Source organism: Rhipicephalus microplus, chromosome 1 (assembly GCF_043290135.1).
Source record: "Rhipicephalus microplus isolate Deutch F79 chromosome 1, USDA_Rmic, whole genome shotgun sequence".
Classification (NCBI taxonomy): Eukaryota; Metazoa; Arthropoda; class Arachnida; order Ixodida; family Ixodidae; genus Rhipicephalus; species Rhipicephalus microplus.
The window spans coordinates 111106489-111134478 of record NC_134700.1 but is presented as its reverse complement, the minus strand read 5'-3'; the positions used below and the strand labels follow the sequence as shown (position 1 = coordinate 111134478).

The 27990-nt window shown below is 45.5% G+C and overlaps 1 protein-coding gene across 1 annotated transcript in view; it reads right to left on the bottom strand.

Moving 5' to 3' along the window:
* The window catches only part of ATP6AP2 (ATPase H(+)-transporting accessory protein 2), a 56865-nt gene that overhangs the window by 11998 nt on the left and 16877 nt on the right, over positions 1–27990 (bottom strand). Inside the window, exon 7 of the mRNA XM_037429486.2 lies at positions 15173–15289. Within this exon, the coding sequence (XP_037285383.1) occupies positions 15173–15289 (117 nt within the window). The remainder of the gene's footprint in view (positions 1–15172; positions 15290–27990) is intronic.

Genomic DNA, 27990 nt, shown 5'->3' with positions numbered 1-27990 from the left:
GACTTCGTTGTTTTGAGTAACTTTTGTGCTGGATGCGAGTCGTGCCCAAAGGAATGTGACCCTTCTTATGCAGCGTGGAAGGAACACCACCAGTGTCAGAAAAACAGTAACAAGAAGGCTGTGGAAATGGAGGTTGAGGCTGCCCTCATCCTCTTCAGGAAGTCACTTGAGCGACAAAACCTGCGCTACACCACGGTGCTTTGCGACGGGGACAGCCGCAGTTACCTTGCGCTACAAGAAGATAAGGTTTATGGGTGTATCCCATTAGAAAAAGAGGACTGCATTAATCATGTCCAAAAACATATGGGCACTGCTTTGCGCAACTTGATTGCAAAACACAAAGGCTTTGGCCTTGAGAGTCTTGGCCACTTGACAGGAGACCTGATCTCCAAGCTCACCAATTATTATGGGTGGGCTCTGAAGACACACAGTGGTGATGTTGATGCTATGCACACAGCAGTGATGGCCACTTATCACATCACATCCAATGATGATGTGATAAACCACACTCTGTGCCCATCTGGTTCAAATTCCTGGTGCAAACAAAATGCAGCAAAGGCCAAGGGGGAACCCATTCCCAAACATCGTCGAAAGCTGCCTCCACATGTCTGACAAGCCTTACTTCCCATTTATGAGCACTTGTCAGACAAAATGCTGTTGCAACGATGCCAGCGAGGGGAAACCCAAAATAACAATGAATGCCTGCATTCAATGATGTGGGCACTGGCACCAAAGAAGCGACATGCTTCGCAATTCACGGCGGAGGCAGCTGTGGCAGAAGCAGTGCTCAAGTTGAATGCAGGCAATAAAAAGGCATCAGAAGACATTATGAAAGAGCTGAGCCTAAACCCCAGCTGGCAAAGCCACAGCCGCAAGGCTGAAAAGGACCGATGGCGCACGGCAGCATCAGTCAAGAAGCGACAAGCAACGGAGAACATGCACCAGTCCCTGAAAAAGCGCCACACAGGGACTCACAGGCAAAAGGACTACATGCCCGGTACATACTGAGCACTTTAAAGTGCAGTTATGTAAATGAATGAGTTTTATTTATTTTTCTCAGTTTTCTGGAAAGATGCTTTTTGGTGACTTTACTAGTTTGTCGGGTTGATATCTTGCAATCTAGAACAGCTAAAGCAATAATTTTTTCATTAACGTAAAGCGCAATCAGTGTATTAGAAAGTGCTGAAAGCACAATTTCCATTTGCTGCCCATATAAATTTAGAAGGTAATAAATTTTTTTTGTATGTGATAGCCATGACATGGCTCCCATGGCTCCCATGGCTAACTTTCATCATCTGCAGTATCACTAGTTTTCTTTAATTTAGGATCTCCTTGCAGCATTGCACTTATTGCTAATTGCACTGTCTAGCTATACAATAATATTTACTTTTTGATAAACACTTTCTTTTCTATTGTCTCCGAAAACAATAGAGTGGCAGTATTGTGTATCTTCTAAATTAATTGACATACAAAAAAAATTTTTGCATAATTGAAATCAGCAGGAGAAACTACATAAGCATGTATATTTTCATCATGTTTGGTCCACAAATACAGAAAATATCTCAACACACCATGTCCACCCTTAAATATGTCTAATGCGGTCAGCAGCAGCACTGCCTGCAGCAGCGCTGCCTATCAAAGTCATTGGAGCTGCTTTGGCAATAAGTCGTACGTACTGCAGCATTTGTCACTGGTGAATACTGCACCTTTGTGCGCTTACATGGGTTATCCCTGCTCTTGTCAACACTGTACGGTGTTGGATTTCAGCGTAAATATGAAAAAAAAATTTTTTTCACAAGATGATCAACTGAATATGCTATCTTTTTGAATGTTCAAAGAGATTTGAATATTCAAACCTCTTAATCGCATACAAACAACGAAAAAGTAATATTTGAAGAATACTAAAACTTTCAGACGTTTGCACACACCCAACTCAAAGCCACTTAGTTCTCTTAAGCTTTCCTTGGTTTTGCAGGTACGACCAGCTCTAAAAATCATCATGCAGGTGCCATTGTGAGTGAACCTGTCAGTCTAAAAGTCCCCCAAGGAATGGTCCTTAGGTAGAATCATGGCTCCTTTTACTGGAGGGGGCACATGTGACTGATATTCCTGCCACACGGCCACCACTAAACTCCGTTGAACACCGTCAACGTAAATCTCCCCTAGGTGGTTCGACGGAGAAGGAGTTGTGGCAGTGCGAAACGGCAATGAAAAGGTTGTAACAGTTGGCACGAGGGGGCTCAGCTGGCGCTGTTTGATTTTCAGAAAAGTATTCTAATTTCATCTTTATTGATTTTTTAGTGAATCCTCGTTCTAGGGTTTTTACAAAAAACCACTATTGAGGAGGTAAGAGGCTAACAAACCATAAAAATATTTTCAAAGAAAAACGAATTTGCTAAATGTAGCGTTGCTGCTAGTGACGCTGGCCACATTGTGCTTCTAGTTGTTTTGTTGCCTGTGTTCATGTTTGTGTACGAACGTTCTTGTGCTTCCTTGCCTCGTGAGCGCACATTTTGTGTTCTTCAGCCATGAGTGACAACGACCACCACCACACGCATGGACGAAATATTTTTCAATGGCGCCGGCCGGCCCGACTCGCGAGGCACCACATGCGAGGCACGGAGTGTAGAGCATCGGTGTTGAGAGTAAGTGAACTCTGGCGGGCGTAAATATATGTAAACAAACACGCGTTGTGAATGAGTACTGCAACGAAAGAATGTTTAAGATTGCCAAAATGTATCATTCTTTCACTGCGGCCACTTAGTGCTCGAAATTTTTCTCTGACCTCTAGACTGCTGGGGATGAGAGTACCTCGTTTCGCTGCGGAGGGAGATCGTTGAATGTCCTTTGCGAAACGCTCCGTTTACCTTCGTTTGGGTAAGGGTGGCCGTGTGACACGGACCGCATCTTCGTTGTCGTAAGGACGAGGGAGTTAAACGGTCTTCGCGGGTGCCCGTGTGACAGGGGTTTGAGTGAGGCAGGAACACGGCCGCGGTCAGGTTTTGAGTAACAAGACAGGGGAATCACAGTCACACCTCTCTTGCACAGCATTGACAGCATGGGATGGCACCGCTGGAAACGGTATCATTGCTCCATGTGATGTCTTCACCTAAGCGCAGCGATTAGCGCCTGCAGGAGTTTGAGACCGCAGCCACCTTCTCCGAGGTCCCTGATTTGGGTTGGTCTGTGGGGTTTAACGTCCCAAACCCACCATATGATTATGAGGGACGCTATACAGTGCAGTCCACTTATAACGATACCACATATAACGATATATCGGTTATAACGATGGGTCGACTTAACAGTCTCATTTTATGCATTGGGGCTATGGGGAAAAAAATCATATATAACGATATGTTATCCACCGCATATCGGATACAACGATGAAAAGTTTGCCGTGGACGGCATGTTTCATTCAGAATAATCGTAACATTTAGATTGATAAGTTCCTCTGAAACGAACTATGCCGAGACAAGACGAAAAGTTAGCGTAGGCGAGTACCTGCCGCCACTGCAGCACAGCGCCGGAAGCGCGTCCCGGCCGTTCAAAAAGCCGAGGAGAGCATCGCGAGTTGGCGCGACGCGCTACAGATGGCGCCAGCTGTGTCACGTTTTGCGCCTCGCCGCGCGTCGACCGCGGAGAGGCTGAGAGAATTTCAAAAAAAAAAAAAATGCGAAAAGCAAAGCGCCGCGCTCCGCGGCTCCCCGCCTTCTACAACGGCAAGCCGGCAAGCTACTCGTAGCTTGCCGAACGAAAGCGGGAAAGAGAGAGAAAATAAAAAAAAGCGAAAAGCAAAGCGGCGCGGCGGCATCGGGGCGGGGCCTCGTTGGCATTCCGGCTGTGTACCTCTGGCTGTGCTTTCTTCCTCCCACTGCTCCCACCCCGCCGTCGGTCAGTCTCTCTTCCTCAGCGAACCCGTGATGCGTTCTTCGGAGTAAGAAATAAAGTCTTGTTTTTGACATCCTACTATCTACAATATTTGTTAATTGGTGAAAATAGCGAAATGAAGCCTGGAGCTACAAAAGGTACGTCCGGCGACGAATTTTTGGCGGCAGTCCAGATATAACGATCACTGGTTATAACGATCATATTTTTAGGTTTTCTCGATATCGTTATAAGTGGACTGCACTGTAGTGGAGGGTTCCGGAAATTTCGACCACCTGAGGTTCTTCAAAGTGCATCCAAATCTAAGCACACGGGCCTACAGCATTTTCGCCTCCATCGAAAATCAGTCCTGTCACAGTACCATGTCCAGGGCAGTTATCAACAAGAAAAATAACTTTCCTATTCTGTCGCGAAAATTGCACATCTGTGTGCAGCCATTCGCTGAAGAGGACCTGTGTCATCCAAGCTTTCAAGTTCGACTCGTAAGTGACAGGCACAGCACTGATGCCCTTGAAACAGCGAGGATTTTTTGCAGCTTCAATTTTTCGCTTCCCGACATGTTGGCTCCTACTAAGACAGTTAGTCGTTCTTTGCTAAGCTTGCCCCCAGTGTACAGCTCACCTTTTTTCAATGGCAGGAGCTTACAAAAGAGCGCTCAACTACATTATAGATATCGTCAACTTTGAATTGGAGCATGCTCTACGGCAGCCATCCTGCCCACCAGTCGCGACATGCAGTCGCGTCAGCTGCTGTAGCTTCTCCTGCAATGATGCAGAAAACGAGGCCATTTCTCTCTTTAGACCTCGTCAACCGACCTTCACTACACAAGAAGTTCGTTATACCGAGTCGAAGAACAAACTCTTCAGCTTTGGCACGCATTAGAAGACCGTTCATAGGAATGTTCTGGCTCCCGGTTCTCATAAGCCACAACACGAGACACTTCTCCAGTCCTTTGTGGTCGCCATGTCGCAGACGCTTCCGTTGAAGCCCAAATCAGGATGTTCCAAAGGCATTCCGCAGCTTGTCCTTGTCGTGCAGGATCCTTGCGAGGCTTCTCTTCCGGATGTCGTGCTTCGTCGCGAGCACCGACTTTGAGTAGAAGTCGCTTTCGAAATCGAGAATGATTTAAATCTTTTTTTCTAACGTCAGCGCGTGATGTGCGCCCTTCTGCCCTGGCATTGATACAGCAAAGACAAGGCCTCAACTTTGCGAGCGCTTACGAGTTACCTAAGTCGGAAGACACCAACTTTGCAATGAAGCATGAAAGGCACCACGACATCAGGAAAGATGCGGCTATGACCTCGGCAACTGGAACCGAGACTGAACGATGAGATAAACAGCAATGAAGCATTCATCACACAGTCTATCAGTGAGACGAAGCCTACGAGCACCTACGAGGCTGGCTGTAAAAACAAAAAAGCCGGAAACGGAAAATGTCGATGCTCATGGCAATGGGTCTGCCAGAAGTTCTATTTACGGTTCTGTTTGCACGGCGGCGTGGAAATTTTGGTTCTGCTTACTGAAACTTTTTTACATTGTGTGAATACAAAACCAACCAACTTACAGGCTACTGTTTCGTTTAAGCTGCAATTCCCTTTAAAGGGGCCCTACAACACTGTTTGAGCATGGTCAGAAAATGCAGCCGATCGGTAGTAGAGGCTCCCAAAAACACGTGAGCTAAATGTTATAGCGCAGCAAGCGGCCTCGAATTCACAATAAATTACCAAAGACAGCTAAAAATCACTTTCTCTTCCCTGGACAAATGACAGAGGACGCTCAATAATCACACATAGATTACCCATCTATCAGCCATTGGCTGATTTGAACATGGCGCACTCAGTTGTTACAGGGATCGCTGCGAGAGGCCGTCACTTGTCCTCGCGTGCACGCGCGAGGACAAGTGAAAAAAAAAAGTGCTCAAGGTCATATGGCGCGCGTCCCATTTCTTATTTGCCCTTCCCATCCGTCCCTGCTTAGCTTCCAGTGCTTTCGTCAGGACGAGAGAAGAGAGAATGCGATTGCAGCGTGTCACAAATCTTTGTAACTCTGCTCGTACTGGATTAATTTTTTTAAATTTTGCAGCATTTAATTTGTGAGGCAATATGCTTTTAGAGTGAATTATTTCCATGGTTACTCAAAAAAGTGTTTCAGGTACCGTTTTCCGTTTATTTCCGTTTATTGAGACTCCACTGTATGCCACAACTTCAGTACAGAAATTCATTCTTTCTCCCTCATGCAACTATGTAGACTGCTTATAATGTAAGTCACGTGAGTCGTGAATATCTGTACTACAGTCTATCCCGAATATATAAAACTTGAAGAGGATTGAAAAATAGATATGTCAATGATTTGAAATACAACATATGTGCATTTTAAGGCCGAAATTCAAGCATTGATGATATATGGTGTTTTTTGGTGCAAAGGCCATTTGACGGCCAAAGAGCGCCAGTTCATGGGACAAAGAATGTGGACAATGATTGTGATTAGCGGCTGTATAAGGGTATAAGGGCCATAAAATTCCTCGCAACAAGGCGGGTAAAAACATACAAGTAATAAAATCATGACCATGCCGTGAAAGGTGTGTGTGGTGCGAATAGATGGCAAAAGTTAATGATAATAAAAACGATGGTGGACATGTATGGACATGTAGCACAAGTGCCTCACTCGTTCATACCCTTGCGTCCAAGGGCCGTGAGGCAAGTGCTTTCTTGGGTAGCCACCGCAGCAAAAACCTCTCTGGAGAGGTTGTGCTACGGAATGCCCGGGTATACGATATGAAAACTATGAAGTGCTTTTAAAAACGTTAACAAGGACTTATGACTAAAAAGCGGTTCCCTACCGATGAACATTGCAGGGTGTAACGGTATACGTTGTCGGTAGGGTAATGGAAAATGTTGTTTTCTTAGAGTTTCTAACTGTTTACATTGAATTAAAACGTGAAGAACTGTTAATGCCTCACCACATTTATCACACAATGGTGGATCACCACCCGACAAAAGATGTGTGTGTGTGTCGTGTATGTGTGTCCTATCCCGAGTCTTGTTAGTGTTACCTCTGTTAGACGTGATTTTGATACTGGTGGCCAATGGCCAAGATGTGGCTTGATAACGTGTAGTTTGTTTTGTGTGTGTGTATCCCACTTGCTCTGCCAGTAGTCCCTGAGGTTTCGTTTGAGAGACGGCTTAAGATCAAGGGCCGGGATTGATATGGATGTAATGGCGGTGCTCTCATGGACGGATGCAGCGAGCTGATCTGCCCTCACGTTGCCTAAGATCTCACGGTGCCCTGGCACCCAGCACACTACAACATGTTGTTTGAGTGTGTAGAGTGTGCATAAAATGGAGTAAAGTGAAACGAGGACAAGGTTTTTTTGTTTTTTAAGACTGTGCAGAGCCGTTACCACACTGAGGGAATCTGTATAAATTACTGCTTTTTGTATTTGTGATTGTTTGATGTGTTTAGCTGCCACAAGTATCGCGTAAGCTTCCGCTGTGAAAATACTTGTGCCTGGATGAAGAGGGCCAGCATCCAAAAAGGAAGGGCCAACAGCAGCGTAGGACACAGAGGAGTTAGACTTAGAGGCATCTGTAAAAAACTCAGGACGTGTGTATTTGTGTTGAAGTTCCAAGAAGTATGTTCGAATATGGGCAATAGGCGCATGTTTCGTAACTTCTAGGAAAGACACATCGCAATCTATAGTCTGCCACTGCCACGGTGGCGGGTATGCTACAGGAGCCATTAAACTGTGTTCGAGTGACACTCCAGTGTCCTCAGCTAGACCCTTCAGGCAAACTGAGAAGGGCTGCCTCATTGAAGGCCTGTTTTGAAAAAGAATGGAGCTCGACAAGTCATTAATAGTAGAGTATGAGGGGTGCCTCTTGTCTGCTTTCACCTTAAGGAAATATACAAAGGACATGTAGGTTTTTTGCAGATGAAGCGACCACTCATTTGACTCAACGTAAAGGCTTTCTATGGGGCTGGTGCGAAAAGCACCCGTAGAAAGGCGGATGCCCATATGGTGCACGGGGTCCAGCATCTTCAAAGCACTTTGAGTCGCAGACTGATAAACAATGGCCCCATAATCTAAACGGGTGCGAATTAGGCTTCTATACAGGTTCATGAGGCATTTCCTGTCACTACCCCACGTAGTACGTGATAACACTTTTATAACATTCATGGCTTTTAAACATTTTGTTTTTAAATACTTTATGTGGGGTACGAAGGTCAACTTGTTGTCCAAGATTAAGCCTAAGAATTTATGCTCGGCTTTGACGGACAGACGTTGCCCGTTCAGTCGAATGTCAGGTTCCGAGTGCATGCCTCTCTTTCGAGAGAACAAGACACACGTGCTTTTTTGTGGGTTAAGTCGAAATCCGTTTTCATCTGCCCATTTGGAGACCTTATTTACACCCAGCTGAACCTGCCGCTCACACATGGCCAAGTTGCATGACTTGAAGCCAAGCTGAACGTCGTCGACATATGTACAATAGAACATATTGCGGGGAATGAACAAGTGCAAAGATTTCATTTTAATAATAAAATGTGTGCAACTAAGCACACCACCTTGTGGCACGCCTGTTTCCTGGACAAATGTTTGAGAGAGCACATTGCCCAGACGGACACGGAATGTCCGGTTTGACAGGTAACTTTCAATTATATGAAACATTCTTCCGTGCACACCAAGGTGGGACAGGTCTCTTAGAATTCCGAAACGCCGTGTTGTATCATACGCCTTTTCGATATCGAGAAACACAGAGAGAAAATATTGTTTATGGACGAAGGCGTCTCTGATCTGTGCCTCGATACGAACAAGGTGGTCTGTGGTGGATCTACTTTCTCGAAACCCGCACTGAAATGGGTCGAGCAAATTGTTTGTTTCAAGGATATGTACAAGTCGGCAGTTTATCATTTTTTCGAATACTTTGCACAAGCAGCTTGTAAGTGCAATAGGCCTATAACTTGAAGCTAAAGAAGGGTCCTTGCCCTCTTTCAAAATGGGAATAATAATAGCCTCTTTGCAGGAGGTAGGAATAGTGCCAGAAAACCAGATAGCATTGTACAAACAAAGTAAGGTTTTTCGTGTTTCGGCTGGTAGGTTTTTTAACATTTCATACACCACACGGTCAGAGCCTGGGGCAGAAGTACTGCAGGAGTTTAGAGATGTTCCGAGCTCAGCTAGACTGAAAGCTTGGTTATATGCCTCGTATCTAGTGGATTTCTGTTCGAGTTTCTGCTTTTCTATTCTTGTTCTGTATTTTTGGAAAGTGTCAGTATAGTGGGACGAGCTGGATACTCGTTCGAAGTGTGCACCGAGGAAGTTTGCCTGATCTTCCAAGGTATCACCTTGAGTGTTTACGAGTGGAAGTGTGTGTACTTGTTTTTCTGCTCTCCTACCGACCATGTTCCAGACTTTGGCCTCTTGTGTGTATGAATTGATCCCTGACAAAAACTTCTGCCAGCTTTCTCTTCTGGCCTGCCGACGCGTTCTCCTAGCTTGAAACTTTATTTTCTTGAAGGTGTCAAGATTTTCGGCTGTCGGTGAGTTCCGAAGCAGCCTCCAAGCTCTGTTTTGCTGTTTGCGCGCGTTTCGGCATTCAGAGTTCCACCATGGCACACGCCGTTTTCCAGGGTGTCCATTTGTTTGTGGGATGCATTTTGTTGCAGCATCAATAAAAAACGCTGTGAAGAAGTTGACAGCAACATCAATGTTCAAAGTACATATGTCATTCCAACCTAGACGAGCGATGGTATAAAACTGTTCCCAGTCAGCTCTGTTTATGAGCCACTTGGGAACACGTGGTGGACACTCAGTTACTGTATTTGTGCTCAAAACTACGGGGAAGTGGTCACTTCCGTACAGATTACTGACGACATTCCACTGGAGTAGAGGCACAAGAGATGGAGATGCTATGCTTAGGTCTATGGAGGAGTAGGTGTTATTGGCGAGATTATAATATGTTGGTTCTTTTCGATTTAGGAGACACGCGCTCGACGAGAGAAGGAACTGTTCGATCAGTCGACCTCGCGCGTCATACCGAGAGTCACCCCATAGCCTGCTATGCGCATTAAAGTCTCCAAGGAGAACATAAGGTTCCGGAAGTTCATTAATTAAAGAGTGTAAATCACGTTTCTGCAGCTGATAGCTAGGAGGAATGTAAATAGTACAGATTGTGATCAGTTTGTCAAAAAGAACTGCTCGAACAGCCACTGCCTCAAGGGATGTTTGGAGTTGTGTGTGCATGCAATTCCTTGATTCACTATGATGGCAACACCTCCGGATGATGTCATGGCATCATCACGGTCCTTTCGAAATTAACGTATTTACGAAGAAAATTTGTGTGTTTTGAATTAAGGTGTGTTTCTTGTACACACAGCACTTTTGGTGAGTGTTCGTGTAAGAGTTCTTGGATGTCGTCAAGGTTTCTGAGAAGGCCCCTGACGTTCCATTGTATAATTTGAGTGTTCATGGTGAATGTAAAATAATGCTGTGTGTACGAAAAGCGAGTGGCTGTTTAGACGAGGAGTTTGAGTTCACTTAACAGGGCCGTCGCCAGGCCCTGTTATTTGCTTTTTTGTTTTCTTGGCGCGCTCCAAGGAGCCACGCCGGTGCCGACGTATCCATTGCCTCCTCGGAGGCACTGGATGCCCGCACGTGGGGGCTGTTAGTTCGGATTTTGGGCCTCGCCTGGTGAGGGGAGGCCTTGAGACCCGAAGACTCTGTAGTCTCCGGTCTCTGTTTGGGAGTAGGCGGTGTAGCCTGGGCTACAGCCGCCTTGGGGGCAGGTGCCACAACCGCCGGCTCGGTATGCGCGGGCCGAAGGGGTGGCGAGGGCTGGTGCGGCGGTGCCCCCTGACGCGCCGCATCAGCGAATGTAGGTCCGTAGAATGGAGCGACTCTTCGCCGTGCTTCCTTAAACGTAATGTTCTCCTTCACCTTCAATGTAATTATTTCTTTTTCTTTTTTCCAGTATGTGCAGGAACGTGAATATGCGGCATGGTTTCCTTAGCAGTTTACACAGTGTGGCGGTTGTTTGCAGTTCTCAGACACGTGGCCCAGGACTCCACATTGTGCACAAGTCTGGCGACCACGACAGGTTTTAGAGCCATGGCAATACTTTTGGCATTGGAAGCAACGACGAGGGTTTGGTATATACGGCCTGACAGATGTCTTTGTATACCCTGTTTGAATGGAATCTGGTAGTTTACTGGATGCAAATGTGAGTATCAAGTGTTTCGTTGGTATTTCCTTATTATCTCTTCTGATGATAATTCTCTGTACATTATTGACATTTTGGCTCTTCCACCCTTCCAAAAGTTAAGTTTCGGTGAGTTCAAGTAAGTCTGCATCAGATACCACTCCGCGAGTGATGTTCATGGACCTGTGTGGTGTTATGGTGATCGGTACGTCACCAAACATTGAGAGGCTGTCTAGCTTTACAAATTGTGCTTTGTCCCGAATTTCGAGAAGAAGGTCTCCGCTAGCCATTTTGGTTACTTTGTATCCAGCCCCGAGAGTTTCAGTAAGACACCTGGCAACTACGAAAGGAGATACGGTCCTGGCTTGCTTTCCGGTTTTTTCACAGTGAATGACGTGGAAGTGGGGAAAAGTTTCTATTGGCTGGTTGAAGAAATTTATGTCGTCGGTGCGTACCCGCTTTAGGCCGGTACGATCAGACAGTTGAGGGAATGCTCCATGCATGCCGGTCTTATTTTTGTTCAGCAGCGTTGGCGGCCACCCACCACGAAGCCCAACAAGGGGACGCTGCAAGTTTGCAGGTGCTGAAAGCTTGCAGACGTCAGCCGTACAACACTGCCATAACCCAATGCGCCTAGACCAAGGTAGGCTATTTGCACAGGGTTAACCCTTGCCGCCAGGAAAATTGGAAGTAAACAGAAGAGAGAAGTAGACAGGAAAGCTAAAAAAGTAAGAAAGACGAAGATGTAGGGAGAGAGAGATAGGAAAAGGCGACTGCCGATTTCCCCTGGGTGGGTCAGCCCAGGGGTGCCGTCTACGTGAAGCCGGGGCCAAAGGGGTGTGTTGCCTCGGCCGGGGGGCCTTAAAGGTCCAATCACCCAGCGTCGGCTCAACTCCCAGGATCCCCTTTTCCCCGGGCACGGCAAAGCCACGCACGGCTAGGCGTGGGGGGGAGTAGAAACTCCCCCGTTAGCTCGGGTCCGTGGTGTCGCTACACACCAAACGCCTACTTGCGCAGGCGCCCCTGCGGGGGAAATTCAAGCATTTCAAGCCTCCAAAATCGCTTTAAGTGCTAATATAACAATTCACTGACAGTATAATGAAAGCAAGGTGTGAACTGCAAGTTACAACACCTTATTTCGCATGAAAATAGTCAGCAAACTTGTCTTGCTTCTTACGTGCCGTTAAGTTCCAGTCTGCCTCAATTTCACTGAAGCTTTTCAAACAACTGAATTCAGCTCCTTTGACCACAATAGCGTTGATTGATGCAGAACACCAAAGCAATCTTTGAAGCACGGCAAAAGATTGGTTAGTGACAGCAGCAAAAGTTGTTGCCATATTTATAACAGCACGGCTATACACTTCCGCGGCACTGGCAACGGCAGCCACAACCTCAGCATCGATGCAGTTAGACACAGCTACGTCGTCATCTGCACCGATGTAGTCGCTCACTGTCCGAAATGTTGCCTGAAAATGCTGAGAAGTAGCAGAATTCACTGAGGCACCATACATCGTTGTCAGCAGTCATGAATGACCTGGCCCGCAAGGAAAGTTTATGACTGTGCCTTACTTGATGTCGCTCCAAGCGCCTGTCACAATTTTTACAGCTACATGCACGCCAAAGTTCTCTTCAACTCCCGAATGAGGATTTATCCAAAACAAGACGAGAAGTACACAAGTCCACAAGGCGCAAAAGGCCACGCCGAGTTCCCACTGTCGACATGTTGACAATATTGGTGTCACTTGTGGCTTTGTAGCCAGCAGCTGCTATTTTCAGCTGCTTTGATGCGAAAAGCTAGAAAAGGCGTAGCCTCCAAGACATGCATTTTAAAATTGAGAACGCTAAAAATATGTCACGAGGTTGCACATCTCGAAGGCCATGCTTCTCAGACTTACACACCATTTTGTGCTAACAAGCAAGGAAGGAAAGGAATGCAAACATTGCAACGAGATCACTGAAATCCCATTTTGGCAATTAGCCTATTTGTAAAACACTATGCCCATGCGTTAAGACCTGCAGATCGCGCAGCAAACATACCGGTGCACTTGCAAGCGTCGCGCAACGACCCAGATCAGCGCGATAGAGCAACCTCATCTTTTTGTCACCTGCACGCGAAAAGGCATCGGAGCTTGTTAGAACGCGGTCGAAAATCGATCAATACGTGCTAGGAAAAATGCACTTCCTGGGCTTCGGTGCGGCACAGCATTCGATATTGCGAATGTCCCCCTGTGTGGGAGTTCGATATAGGGGTGCATCAGTCGCATACGTTTGCATAAAAAATTCAAGGCGATTTTTCCGCTGTTCGATATAGCTATTAATTCGATATATACGAGTTTGACATATCCGGGACAGACTGTGTAAGCAGTATTGTACTACTACTAAAACAACCTTTCTCAAGGACCGCACTTGCGCAAAATGTGTTGAGCACACTGTCTCGCATGTCCGAGAATCGAAGCAGACGATGTGTGGTGCTTAATTACAACCATATAAATATCCCAACTGTTAAAAAAAAAACGAAATGAATATGAATAGGGGAGAAAGGAGTATAACGAAAAAATGCACCATCACGGAAATTCAACAACTACTTTTCAGACTTCCCTGGTTACGCACATTACACAGAAACTATATCAAATCATGTCCGGAACTCCATGAGCTGAAAGACGCCATTCGTTCAATTTCACGGGCATGCGCACCTCATTTAAAGACAATGCAACTGAATCGCAAACCCCATTCGAGCGCACGATGTGACGCCCTAACTTTCATTTACAATATATGTCCCTTCCCATGAAGTACAAACATCATGAACAGTCTAATGGATTTTCTACCAAAGCATACCTTAAATAGCAGGCGACCGCTACCAAAATGCAACCAACGCGGATTAGGCCTAGCCTGCTGTTCGGCATGTTGTCACCAACGTTATTTATTCATATGAGTTGCAAATGTCCCCGTAGGCCCATGTATTCAAGTCCAGACACGTCATTGCCATACCCCCCCCCCCCCCCCCTGTCAGGATTGTCGCGCCACCTGGTGATCTGCACGCCCAATATTATTTATGTATTGTGTTTCTGCTCCCAGGTGATATGAAGGCCAGCTAAATTCTTAAAAATTCCACAAACTGCATGTCTGGATTTTGAAACACAGTTTCGCAACTCGTATAATTGAATAACTTGGTTGTCACAGGAAGTTTGTCCAAGACATGAATATCTGGCGTCGAGAAGATCACACTCAAACAGTGAACCAAGAATAGTGTGCATAATACGAAGTTCGCATTCGGGGTCGAATATCAACAACGACGAAAACCAACCAAGCTTATGTAACACAGCACACTCGCAGCAAGGGCGAAAGCTCCAGAAGGTTTCGAATTTACAGACAAAGTAGCAAACACAATATCTGTAGCAAGTTCGATAACGACGACGCTTTTCCCGACAGGAAACTATTACGCGAAGTTGATAAAGACAAGATCCCACATGCTATGTTGAGCCACGCATAGCCGAAGCCACGCGTGCACCGTAGCTGCATCAGAGCCAGTGCAAACGCACAGTTGCCGAGCAGCATGCCATGCAGCATGCAGCATGCAGAGAACCATGCAGCATGCCAGGGTCTTCTTTCCTTTTCTTTTTATTCCCTCCGCTTTTTCTTAATTCGCTCTGTGTGCCCTCCTCCTCCATAACAATCTCGTCGCTCACTCCCCAGTGCGACTCCTTTCAGATGCGCACTTGCTACTGGATTTGTCAGAAAGATTTTTCAGCAACCGCATTGTAACCAGTCTTTCATCTTAGGGGAACAATAAGTGCTATGCATATACATGCGTTTCTATCAGAGGGTAAACTGGAGTCGATAAATACCGCATTGTAACTGGTTCTGCACTATAAGCGGTTACGTTATAAGCAGTCTACACTGTAAATAAATCTGTTCTCTCGTACAAACAATTCTCTTTTGGGCACAAGTTGAACAATAAGTCGGACAACGTGGGTCAGCTACCAATGTTGCAACACCACTGTACCAGAGTCCCAAGAACTAGAACAGCAGTGGAGGAATGCTGCTAACCATGCTTCCCCACAACGGTTAAGCTATTTGCAATAGGTACTTACGTCACCAGCTGCAAGGAGTGAACGAGCCTTGCGAACAACACCTCCTGTCTTGTCATTTTGTGTGATGACTACCAGGAGTGCCCTGTCACCGTATGCTTTCTTCAGGGTGTTCTTAGCCTGCAAAAAAAAAATGCAATGGAAGTGTAAACTTACTCTTCGATGAAAACATGCAGCAATTAGTCAACACTGATAAACTGCTCTTGAAAAAAAATAGGCTAACAAGAAACTTAGAGAGCCGGACTGCACGAACACTTTTGACAATGGATGCTGCCCCTCCAACTCCTGCCAAGTTTGCCTTTTGAAGCTATGGTAGACCCTCAATAAATGAAAATCTGTTAAATGAAACTGCTGCTTAAGTGGGGAAACTGCCTCAGACTTGATTGGTTTCGTAGTTGTACTCTGCACCCCTGCAAATGAAACTCCAGTGAAACGAAACACATTTTCCCGGTCTCTTCAGGTTTCGTTCATTAAAAGCCTACTGTACTCATTTCATTTCAGGTTGTCATTTATTTCTTTTATTTACAGCACTGTACAAACTCCAGATGAATTAAGAACTGAGCAATGAACAATAAAATATGGACTGTAGTGTAAACTGACCAAGTAGTTCCTGTTGCGAATAATGCAAAGGATGACAATGAGGAAGCAAAAAAACGAAGAAGGAAATTTTAAGGGCTCACATTTCTTTATTTGACACAACACCATTGAGAACTAATAATCTCACTAGCCCTTTGAAGGTCAAATAGTTCATGCACAGTCACACCACTGCAGCCTGCATGGCCGCGCATTGAAGCGTAGTGGCAGACGTGCACACAGGAGATACTTTACATCGCCTGCTACATCGCTCAAGCACGCTGCTCTGTTATAGCCAGGCACCGGTCCTGCTTGTCTGTGGTAAAACAAGAGTGGTACACTCGAGTGCACTTTCGGTGCTTCGATTCCATGCACGGCGATGTAGACAGCACTGGCACTTCTCCAAGCAGTGGCAGTCTACCAAGCACTGGCGCTCCTCCGAGTACTGCCTCGCTGAGCTGTGTTCACCTTAAGAGCGAACGCCACTGTATATGTACGTCCTCCGCTAACAGTCACAGGAGGGTCAAGATGAACATGCTTGTATGTTTAAAATGTGCACCTTTTTAAAACATTTGCCTTGCTAGGCATGTCCTGCCACACTGTGGGCATGCGTGGAATTTCTCGCCAGCTGTGGATGTCTCTCCTTTTTTTTTATTGTGCTTTACTACAGCGGTACGCCAGATAGTTTCAGTTCTGTTCTTCGGCCAGTTCCTGCTCGTTGCATCCACAGAACTGATGGTGTTGTAGTTTAAAATCTTTCAAAAGGCGATCGATTTGTTAATCTCTCAATCATTGCTCCTTGATAAGTGATTAAGCACGTTTATGTTCAGGCACTGATTGACAGAAACCATGCCACTACGTTTGCATTTCCTATTTTGGGGACTCGCAAAAACTGCTTCTGTCTAGTAGGTACTCAGACGAAGGATTATTACATGTTTCGGAGCTGTTTTGCTTTTAGGACATGCTCACAACTACACAGTTTTCTTCAGGTGCGCTCACCCATGTAGTTTGCTGTCGCTGTCGAAGTGCGTGCCGGTTTCTCTTCTGCAAGCGAGTCTAGCAACAGTCCCTACAAATCGTCATTCAAGTGCCAAAGCAGAATCTGAGAGTGTAAATGTGAGCCCGTCATATGAGGAGTTGCTGATAAGTTAAAACTCGAAAACTGATGAGCGAGCGACACCTTAAGGATATCCATAGCAAAACCTGGCTGATCGGATCAAAAGCGACATTTTTCCTTCAAAGTTTCCTATTGACGCTACTTCGTGCACTTATTTTTGTACGTCCATGAACAACACATACTTTTGTTGCAATGCATAATTTTTTGACATTCGCAGACATTCTTTTATAAAACGTATCTCTCTCTCGGTCATGATTAAGCTTTGTGCATGTAACAACACAAGCAATCCTATTGTCATTTTATGGTCTCCTTTGAAAAATTGCAATTTTTTTCTGCAATAGATTCGTCTGAAAAATTTTAAGGGAGATGCTACTCGAAAAACGATTTTCTTTAATAAGAGTCTGAATTTAACACATATTGGCATGCTAATAGAGTTTTTGCTCCTTTTTTCAAATATGTCATTTATTTTCATGTGGATTGCTTGGTTTTCTTTCTGCAGGTCAGATACTGCAAAATTATGGCCATTGTTATGCAACAATTCTGACCTATAAAAATTTGAGATGAAGCATGCAGATATAGCTGACTATGATCCTTTGGAACTGTAGAGTGCAAAAAACTATATAAGTTCTGTGTGTAAAAAGGTGAAATACAATAATAAAATAGAAAAATTTGCTATGGCTCTGGTTGCCAAGGGCTTTCAATGTTATGTAATTTTTGAAAAACATAATCAAGCAGCACTGACAATCTGAATAGATACTTGCACTCTATGGGGCTTCATCATGCTATGTGCAAAATTTCATAGAGGTATGACAATTCTAAGTATACGAACTAGCGTGTATAAGAAGCACAGATCACACAAAACTGCAAAAAGAGAAAAATGCATTTGAAAGTTTGAAACCTTTTTTTTTTTTATCACAGAGTTGTTAGAAATGCATAATCTTTGGCCATAATGTTCAACAGAACTTTGAAAAGCACTGCAAGTTACTAGAACTGTCCTGCAGCATAGATTGTGCCCTCACGGTCCTTGCGAGCACTCTCTTCTAGCCGTGCCCTTTTCACTCCACGACGACGGTGGGCCCTTGCTTCTGCTGTCAGACGCTCGGACATTCTCTTGATGCGCCTCGCATCGCGAAAATCACTGAAAGTAACTAGATCTCTAGATGGCAGTATGTTGAGCTCTTCCAGGATGTGCTCGAAAGTAGCATGACCCTTGTTGAACCACACAAACTTAGTCTTGGGGCAATGTAGCCAAATTTTGCTGTTCAGGGATTCCGATGTGTTCTGGGTTTTCCCTTTGATGCATCGAGCAAGGAGCTTCTCATCCGTTAGCCGCTTATAAATGGGCAAAACAGCCAATCACTGTGCTTTTGTCAGGAGAGGTGTGTGGCGTGGTGCAGGTTCACCAAGTGCTTCAGCGCGTTGATGTTTGCACCACGACTCTGTTCCTGCAGGGCAAAACTTGTGGCTGCCAGCATTGTCAGTAGAGCATGAGTGGAAGTACGAAGCCCATACTGCAGTGTACATATCCCGTACACTCCCCCTGTTGCTTGTTATGGCAATCTGATAGTATGTTTGGAGCTTCTGAATGGCTAGCTCTTTCATTTTCTGCCCTCGTGGTAATGGCACATGCAGCTTCCGTAGCGCGGTGCCAAGTCTCTTGGCCACATGATTAGTGCAGTCTTCTTTTTCTATATTGACAGCACCATAGACTTTTGACTCTGCAACTGCACTATGTGCTTTGCTGTCACCGTCACTCAAGAATGTCATGAAATGCAGTGGGGTGTCATAAGTCAATGTTCTCTGCCAAATGAGCATTGCAGCCTCCGTTTCCATGGCATGGGAGGAACAGTCTGCATTTTTTTTCACAGACTGGGCCATGGAATGCCTGCCGCACTTCCTCGTCTGGGCCCATATCCTTGTGCCTACTGCATGTCAGGCAGTGATTTGATATGACCTCGAAGTCTAAGCAGAGGCCAGTATCTAAGGAGATAACTGCGCCAATCCCGTTGTGGCTTTTGTGGCCCCTCTTCTGCCAAGTGCCGTCGAACATTACAGCCACATCAGTTTCGCCTGCTACTTCTTTCGTCAACTCTCTGGATCGGCGCAAGTTTTCACTCACAGCTGCCATGGCAGCGGTGTGCACCTTCTTTGCTATCGAAAAAAATCCTCGGTGGTGCATTGGCTTTGGGAGTCCAATAATGAAGCAAAATATCGACAATTGCTCATGCCCAATGCCGACAGCGCGTGCAGCCACCACCGCCTTCACATTTACAGCGAAACTATCTCGGGAGCTCCCACTGTCGTACCGTTGGCTCACTCGGCTGCTGCCGTCCGCGGTAACACGCAGTGACGTATAGGAGCACGAAAGAACAGTCGCTGAGCATTCGCTGTTTTCGCAATGAAGTTCTAGGAGCGACGAAAGTTCCTTGCGCTTTTCTGCCGGCTCCCGAACGGCAAGTTTTTGAATACCGCAAGCAGGGCATGCCGCACCTGCCACAAGTGCCGTCAGCAAGAGGGTGTCGCACAAAACTGTCGTTGCACAAACCTCATCGCGCCGTCTTTCGTCTTTTTCGAAGAAGCCGAGCTTCTTTTCTGAAGCACTGACGAAAGAAAGCGCAGCGTCAATCCCTTCATCGCAGCCACTGTCGCTCGCGCACTCGTCGATGCCGCCGTCAGGCCTAGCACACGTAGGCGCGTTCTCGTTCGTCGCCGTCGTTCAGGGCGCTTTACGCCGCCTTCCCTTGAACTTGTGCTTCATTCGAAACTTCTGCGGTCTCACGTTGCACATTTTCGGGCTTGTCATCGCGGAAATATGCGTAGACGCACAGAAAAGCAGACGGACCAAATGCCGATGGCCGCCACCAACACAGCTGACAATGACTCGGTAGCCAATGGCGTTGCGGCTTAGGGTGCCGCGCGTTTCAAACCACTCAAACCACGTGATAAAAAAGCCTCGTTTTTTATTTTTTTTTGCCCACGTACGTAACTGGCGGTCGTCAGAGCTGTAAGAAGAAGGCCGGACGCAACTTTCCCAACCGATCGCGATGGCGGGCGGCACTGCGACGGGGAGCAGCGCGCAGTCAAAGATGGCCAATATCGGCGCAAGTTCACGAAATTTTGAGCCACCGCGATGCCTTCATACACATTTTTTTGCATTTTGCGGTTCGAATTTAGTTTTGAAATTTTCACAGATGAAAGAAGAAGGTTTGAAGATTACAATGCAATAAAAATCAGAAATACGGGAAATTTCGCTAAAAACGCGATTTTTCGACTCCCATCTCCCCTTAAAAGAAAAGTCATCGTGAGTGCCGAAAAGAACGGAAATCGGGCCGCATCGCGGTCGTTCAGAGTTCCCAAAGCGAGCGTGCGGGACTGGCGGAAACAAAAGCAAAAGATTGTCGACAGCAAAGATTCACGCAAAGGCTTCAGTGGACCACAGCAGGGTCGGTTTCCGCAAATTAAAGAGCTGCTCGGCGAGTATATGATTGAGCAGTGAGCGGCACGGCGGCCCGTGACGACAGAGCTGCTCCAAGCGCAGGCAATGCAGTTAGCCTTAGAAAAAGGGCTAATGCGGAGCCAGTTTAAAACGAGCAGGTGCTGGTAACTAACTTTATGAAGAGGAAAGGCTTTTCCCTCCGAAGGCAAACGGGCATATGCGAAAAGTTTTCGGAGGAGTATGATGAAAAGCTTCACAGTTTTCAGAGGTCCGTTCTAAACTTGCGGCACAACAACGGCTACCTGCCTGGGCAAATCGAGAATGCCGATCAGACGCCTCTTTACTTCGACATGCCTGGCGCCACAACCGTCAAGAAGTAGGGGGCAAAGCAAGTTTGCGTGCTGACATCGGGCCACAGTAAAACTAGAGTGACAGCGATGCTCCGTTGCACGTCAGATAAGCACAAGCTTCCCCCGTACCTCATATTTAAATGGAAGACGCTCCCGAAAGGAGTCGTTTTCCCGAGTGGTGTGATCATGCGGGCCAACGAGAAAAATGTTTGTGCGTTGCAATCGACGTCATTTTTTTTTTTCATTGTGGAAACCGGGTGCGCGTTACAATCGAAGGCGCGGTAGAATCGAGTAAATACGGTACTTCAAACAAGTTTCAAATATCTGTATGGCCCTTTGTGTATTCAATGCATTTTAAAACCATGTGATTTTAACTGTTCCTTTGTATTCATCCAATCAATTCATAGTTCTGGCTAGTTTGTGCTAAAAAACATCAGCTGCCTTTGTTGTTCTTATATGGACATTTAAATGAAGCTGACTGCCTGCTTACATGTCCACATGCTTAGGTAGCCAAACTAGCCTAACTGCACACGCCGAGCATCTCGAGTTGATTGTGAAAGAAACAACTGAGACGACCTGGCCTGGACTTATCATTAGCAGAATGCTTCTTAAAGTCACTTTTGCCACAAAATACACTGCTCACATTCGGAGAGGTGCACTCAGATTGACAAAGAGCATGGCATATTTTGTTCCTTAATTACACACGCATGCTAGCAATGTATAATAGCAGACACCAGTACAGTTGCCGATGTCTCGAAGCCTTACTAGCAGTCATTCAGAGCTGTCTGTTACGTGGATCTGGACCCGACAAACCAATGAAATTGCACGCCACTTAATCTTCACAGCGTCACTCCCCCCCCCCCCCCCCCCCTGGAATCCTGGAATAACATATACTCTAGATCCAGCCTTCGAGTTATTTCGCCCTTACGAAACCAATGTTCATCATGATACTCGCGACTTCCTCTTCAACAGTAATACTGCAATACTAGGAATGGGAAAACCAACAGCCCACTTTACCAGCCTCCTACTTTGCAAAAAGATAAGATCAGCAAGCATTGTGTCTTTATGAAATCTGGTGGCATGATGGTAGTGGCACATAGCATTACAAGGCAATGTGTATCATCTAGGGGTGTGAGAATATAGGAACTTTCAAATATCTTTCTAGTAAGTGTTTGCCATGCAATTTGCACCAGAATTTCCTTATTCAAATGATTAGAATGTCCGGTATTACAGTAAAAGCTCGTTATTCGAATTTGAAAGGGACAATAAATTCGCTAAAATTTAGCGGAGTTCGAATTAGTGAGCAAGTGCTTCTTTGAAAAAAACGCCACACAACACGAGGGCACAATCCAAAGAGGCTACTTCTGCAGTCGTTATCATCAAGAATTAAGCACTACATGTGTTTGTGGCAGGTGATTTCGTGAGTTAAATGCACGGAGTACTCCTAGCTAACAAAACTAATTGATCAGTCAGTGATACCTCAGAAAGAGCACCAGAATGCGTTCCTGTGAGCAGTGAGCCTTAGTGTTGAAATATATGACTTTTTTTACATGGCAGAATCATTAAAGTTAAAAGCAAATGCAATCAGTAATTTGCGTTTGCTTGGGCTTCTTCTGTTGCGACTCCAAGATGATCGCTTGCAGCTTGCCCAAGAGCTCCAGAGTAGCGTCTGAATTCTCATGTGCTGAGCAATGCTGCTGTTTCGTTGTTTTGCATCTCTAGCAAATTTAGTTAAGTTTGGTTTTACAACACATTGTGACCACTCAGGGCCCACTTCTGTTAGGAGGGATGAAGACTAGCAGATTAACCACTGTGATTTTCGACACATTCCATTTATTGGGAGCCTTTCCCATAGAAATACACACGGCTGGCCAGGACCAAGCCGTCATTTCCAATTAACTGCAAGTTTGAATTAACAAAGTTCAAATTAACGAGATTTTATAGGATATAAAACTGTGTCATTCACTAAAATCGAAATGCAGTACTTCTAAATGAAGTGCGTAAACCCAATTTTCTTTTGGCCTATGCAAAGTTTAAAGGCTGTCACCGCGCCCTGACACTATTTTAGACAAGGAAGCTTCCAACTGGCTAAAAAGAGTCCAGCGTAAAAGCCCAAAGCGTAGCATGTGCTTAAACTGCACCTAAAGGAACACAACGCATACCCAATTTATAAAAGTTATGAATAAAGATGCATCAGCATGCAATGTTACAAGATATTTTAAAACTATGGTATGCCTCTATGTTGACAATCGGAAGAAAAGAAAGAGCTAAACAAAATAAATTCTTATGGAAAGTCAAATTCGTTCCGCTTTTTTTCTGTGATCCAGTTTTGCTGGCTCTAACAGGGTACCAACACAAAATTTTGCATTCTACATAGCGTTTGAGATCGATTTCAATGAACATGTGTATATCTGCAATATATATGAACAGACAATATAGCTTGGAAGGTGCTTTACATAAATTTCGAAGTTTGCTTGCAAAATTACCTAAAGTGACCCCCCTACTTCCCTTCCATCGCCACGCTTCTGGTAATACAAAATATGACATCATCATAGTCTTCATTTTTCTTTTGCCCCATTTGCTCCAGCAGACTACCTCTCAGTGGTTGCTGCCATGTCAATGGTCCCAGTGCCACGTTGAAAGCTTTACAGCAAGAAGTGTTACGTGATGACACCTCGGGTCTCGCACAGCACCGTAGTTGTCCGCTGCCGCCGCCGCCGATGTTTAAAACCACATCGTGCGAAATTAGCAAAAAAACCTAGTATCAATGACACAGTGGGGCACTAACCCAGGTCCGCTGGGTGCCAGACCAGTATTCTACCACTGAGCTAAACCGGTACTTGGGACTTGATGGCAAACTTGCCTTGGCCAGGCTTGATGTCGGGAAAGCAATCGCGCTAATACGACTTATAAAGTGTTTTAAAACAGCGAAAGAACAAGCAGTCGTCAGACAATGTGAATAGCGCAATGAGTGGGTGATCCAATGTTCCAACCCATTACAAAAGCTTGTTTTCGTAATGGGTTGGAGCATACCCACATCAGGCATAATTCCTCATCGTGGTCAGCCACTGCATGAACATGAACAATTGGCACAAACTTCCTCGCAATTGTTTAGCGGATACCATGCTTCTCAGAAGAATTACAAAAATAGCATAGCGAATGCTGGCATAATACACTAAAATTTTTATTATTAATGCCGTAGTGGGTATCAAGCAAGTGTGCTTGCAGCAGTTACCCAACGAGTGTTTATAAAAGGCTCTGAAAGGCCGCTCTTCTAGCTTTTGGCGTTACTGTGCTGCACCTTGCGTGCAGGCCTGGCATTTTTGCTGCTGCCGACACTGTTTTCCCATTTTCTTTTCAAAAGAACTTCTTGATGCAGACCCTGTGTGTCACAGCTCTTTCTGCTGACCTCATGAAGCATTGCACAAGCTAGGTGGCAATACGGTCGATCCTGGATATATCAAATTCGAAGAGAATCGTGAAACAGTTCAATATATCAATAATTCTGATTAAGAAATATGCATATTTAAGGCCTACATTAAAGCATTTAAGGCCTCGGAAATCATTACAAGCACTAAAATATCGATTTGCTCACAGTTTAATGAGAACAAGTTACCGCACTTTTTTTCGCATGAAACGAGTCCACAGGCTTGTCTTGCTTCTTTTGCGCATTCAAGTTGATAATATGTGGGGTTTAAAGTCCCAAAACCACCATATGATTATGAGAGACGCCGTAGTGGAAGGCTCTGGAAATTTCGACCATCTGGGGCCCTTTAACGCGCACTCAAATCTGAGCACACGGAACTACAGCATTTTCGCCTCCATCGAAAAGCCATCAAGTTCCAGTCATCCTCATTATCTTTGAAGCTTTTCAAATAAGCGCACTCAGCTCCTTCGGCATCAACAGCGTTGATTGACGCAGAACGCCGATGCAAGCTTTGTAGCGTTGAAAAAGGTTGGTTAGCAGCAGCAGCGATGACGTTGGCATATTCACAACCGTACGGGTACACTTCCTTGGCACAGGACACGGCAGCCATGATCTCACTATCGATGCGGTCATAAACAGCTATGTCGTCATCTGCACTGATAAGTCCCTCACTGTCCAAGATGGTGGCCGGAAACGCTGATAAGTCGCAGAATTCACCGAGGCACCCTGCGCCAGTGGTCATGACACACCTGAAGTCGTCACCTGGCCCGCAAGGAAAGTTTACGACGGGGCTTTGCTTAAAATCGCTCCAAGCATCAGTCATAATTTTTATTGCTACATAAGCGTCAACATTAAGTTCAACTCCCGAATTAGGATTTATCAGGAACGAGGCGAGAAGTTCACAGGTCCAGAAAGTGCAAAAGACAACGTCGAGTTTCCACAATCAACATGTTCGCGATATCGATGTCACTTGTGCCTTTGTAGCTGGCAGCCGCTGTTTTCAGCTGCTTTCAAGCTAAAAGCTAGAAAAAGCGTAGCCTCTGAGACGTGCGTTTTAAAACTGCAAACACCAAAAATACGCCATGAAGTTGCACATCTTGAAGGCCATGCTTTTCAGGCTAGTGTGCTATTGTGCACAAACAAACAAGCAAGGGAATGTGAACATTGCAACTAGATCGCCAAATCACTTAACATTCTTATTTTGGTGTTATCGGAAATTCGTTTTTGTGAAAAACAATACCCCCGCGCCTTAAAACCCGTAGATCACGCATCAAACATACCGGTGCACTCACAAGCGCTGCGCAACGAACCATATCAGCGCGATAAAATAATACCGCCTTTTCGTCACCAGCACACTCAAAGAGATCAAAACTTGTTAGAACGCGGCCAGAAATTGATCAATATTTGCTAGGAAAAATGAATCTTGCCTTTGGCGTGGCGCAGCATTCGATATAGCGGATGTGCCGCTGTGCGGGAGTTCGATATATGGGTGCACCGATCCCACACTTCTCCACGGGAAATTCAAGGGGATGTCTCAACTGTTTCATAGCGCTAATAATTCCATATATCCGAGTTTGATATATCCGGGATAAACTTAGTTGCACCCAGCGGCTTATCGTTTATGGAGCTCTCTTAAGCTAAAACAGACAGGTCGGTAATAAGGAGCCTGTAAATAACTATCTGTCACATACTGCAGCAAACGAAGTGCCGCGTTATGACTAACGGGCCCTCAGCAACACATTGCAGCAAAAAAAACACGAGACGAATATTTCAGTGCCAGTACCTCTTCAAGGTCTCTTCTGAAAACGCCCCGATCCCGTGCCATTCAATTAAACCTTGACAAGCTCTGTCTATTGGAAGCTGCTTGAGAATACCTACAAGCGTGATTTGATTTGTGGGGTTTAATGTCCCAAAACCGCCATATAATTATGGGAGATGCCGTAATGGAAGGCTCCGGAAATTTCGACCACCTGGGGTTCTTAAATGTGCACCCCAATCTGAGCACACGGCCCTACAGCATTTTCGCCTCCATCGAAAATGCAGCCGCCGCAGCCAGGATTCGATCCCGCGACCTGCGGATCTACAGCCGAGTACCTTTGCCCCTAGAGAACCGTGGCGGGGCGACACCTGCAAGCGTGTCATTAAGATCTGAACATTTTCTCGTTTTCATGCCGTAGAAAGTTTTCGAGGTAGACATGAAGCAGAAAATTTCCTTTCCTTATTTGCACCACTCACGGACACGGGCTTCGGGCATGCAGGAAAAATGCAGTATAGCTGACCTCAGTGTGCAAAATAGCTTTCCGTTAATATGAGCTTTCATAGTAACAGTGTCGCTATTTCCACTCCACTGCAAACTACCTTGAAACAGACAGACCGCAATAGAGCACAGCACAAAATGAACCTGTGCAGATCACCTGGAAAATGTAATCCATTGCCATTTTGTGAAGATCTCACTGCATCTGCCAAATATTCTGCTGTTTTTCAGGTGTTACTAATGAATTTTACATCACAAGCTGGTTTAGTGGCATTAAGGCGTTATTCAGAATTCACATTTGGCAAGAGTAGGTCGATTGTGCACAATGCCGAAACCACGTTTATGGCATTAGTAACAGTCACTGCATCTGCCAATGGGAAAACTGCGACTTTTCCTAATTTTGGAAAACCGTGTCATCAACACCGAGGGGATGTCAGATTAGCCGCTAATAGGAACTCTCCAAGACCACGGCGACGACAGATTTTTGGAGGTCGACTCGTCACGCGCTTCCATCTTGCGTGGCGCCGAGAGTTTGCAAGCCGGTAGCTTTCGCAATTAGCCAATTTGTTCGGGCAACACGACGATGTGTTGAATGCAATGCAACGAACGTGATGGCAAAAAATTATGTTATAAAAAGTAAGCCTAGCAACAACTCTTTTGGATCCGATGTCGCAGAACTCCTACAAAACGCTGCTGTGAGCAAATGCAGCCGCTCCAGAGAAAAGTGCTCTTTTCACACGTCCCTTCGCGTTAAAACTGCACTAATAGTCGCCGAGATATTAAGCGTGCCAGCGATCACAGCCGCCTGTAAAATCCAAGTTTATTATTGCTACTCGAGCGAACACCCCCTTCTCCCCGCGTTGTTTCATGCTCGATTAAGATGGGTGGTTTACTTTCTGTTTGAGCATTCCCTGACAGTTCTAACACAAAGGAGATGTTATCCTATGCACTTTCCAGGCGATAAGGATGGGTCAACTCAATTTATCTCTGCTTCAGCAGCGTTGGAGCGCTGTTACCCGCTCGTGAAAGTTACGATGCGCGGGAGCATGTTATCATTTCGGGCTTGTTACAGAACATGGCAATGACGGGAAAAACCCGCCGAGAGTGTCCATATGATTGCTATCATAATAATAACGCAGTTTTTACAGTTAAAAATGTGGTGGGGTAGCTCTGCTTTCAGTACCCCTTTTGTTTAATTTGCGCGTTTATTTTCCAAATTTTCGTACCGGACCTGCATATAACGAAATTTTCTTTATAACAAATTTTCTCGTAAATTCATCAATTTCGTTATAGCCAGGTTTAACTGTATTGCGACTTCGCCACGTTTGCAAAAGCGAACGCTCGTCTGGCATCCAATGTGCGGAAAACACGAGACCTCTCCCATCGGACCTGACACCGGCACCAGCAACTGCTGCAAAAATTACTTGCAGCTGCAGAGCGAAAGAAGGAAATCCGTACAACAGATGAGGAAATCTCGAATGAAGTTCCCTTTGTTCACCACATCAGTTAGGCCTCCGCAGAATTTCAAGGTGGAGACGTTGAGAAAACACAGCCTTTTACTTCCACATGTAAAGTGCTGTCAACATCACTTTGGTAGTGCCAAATCACGCAAAGAAACATAAGTTGATCTTTGCATTGCTTCAATTTTTACAAAAACAACTCGG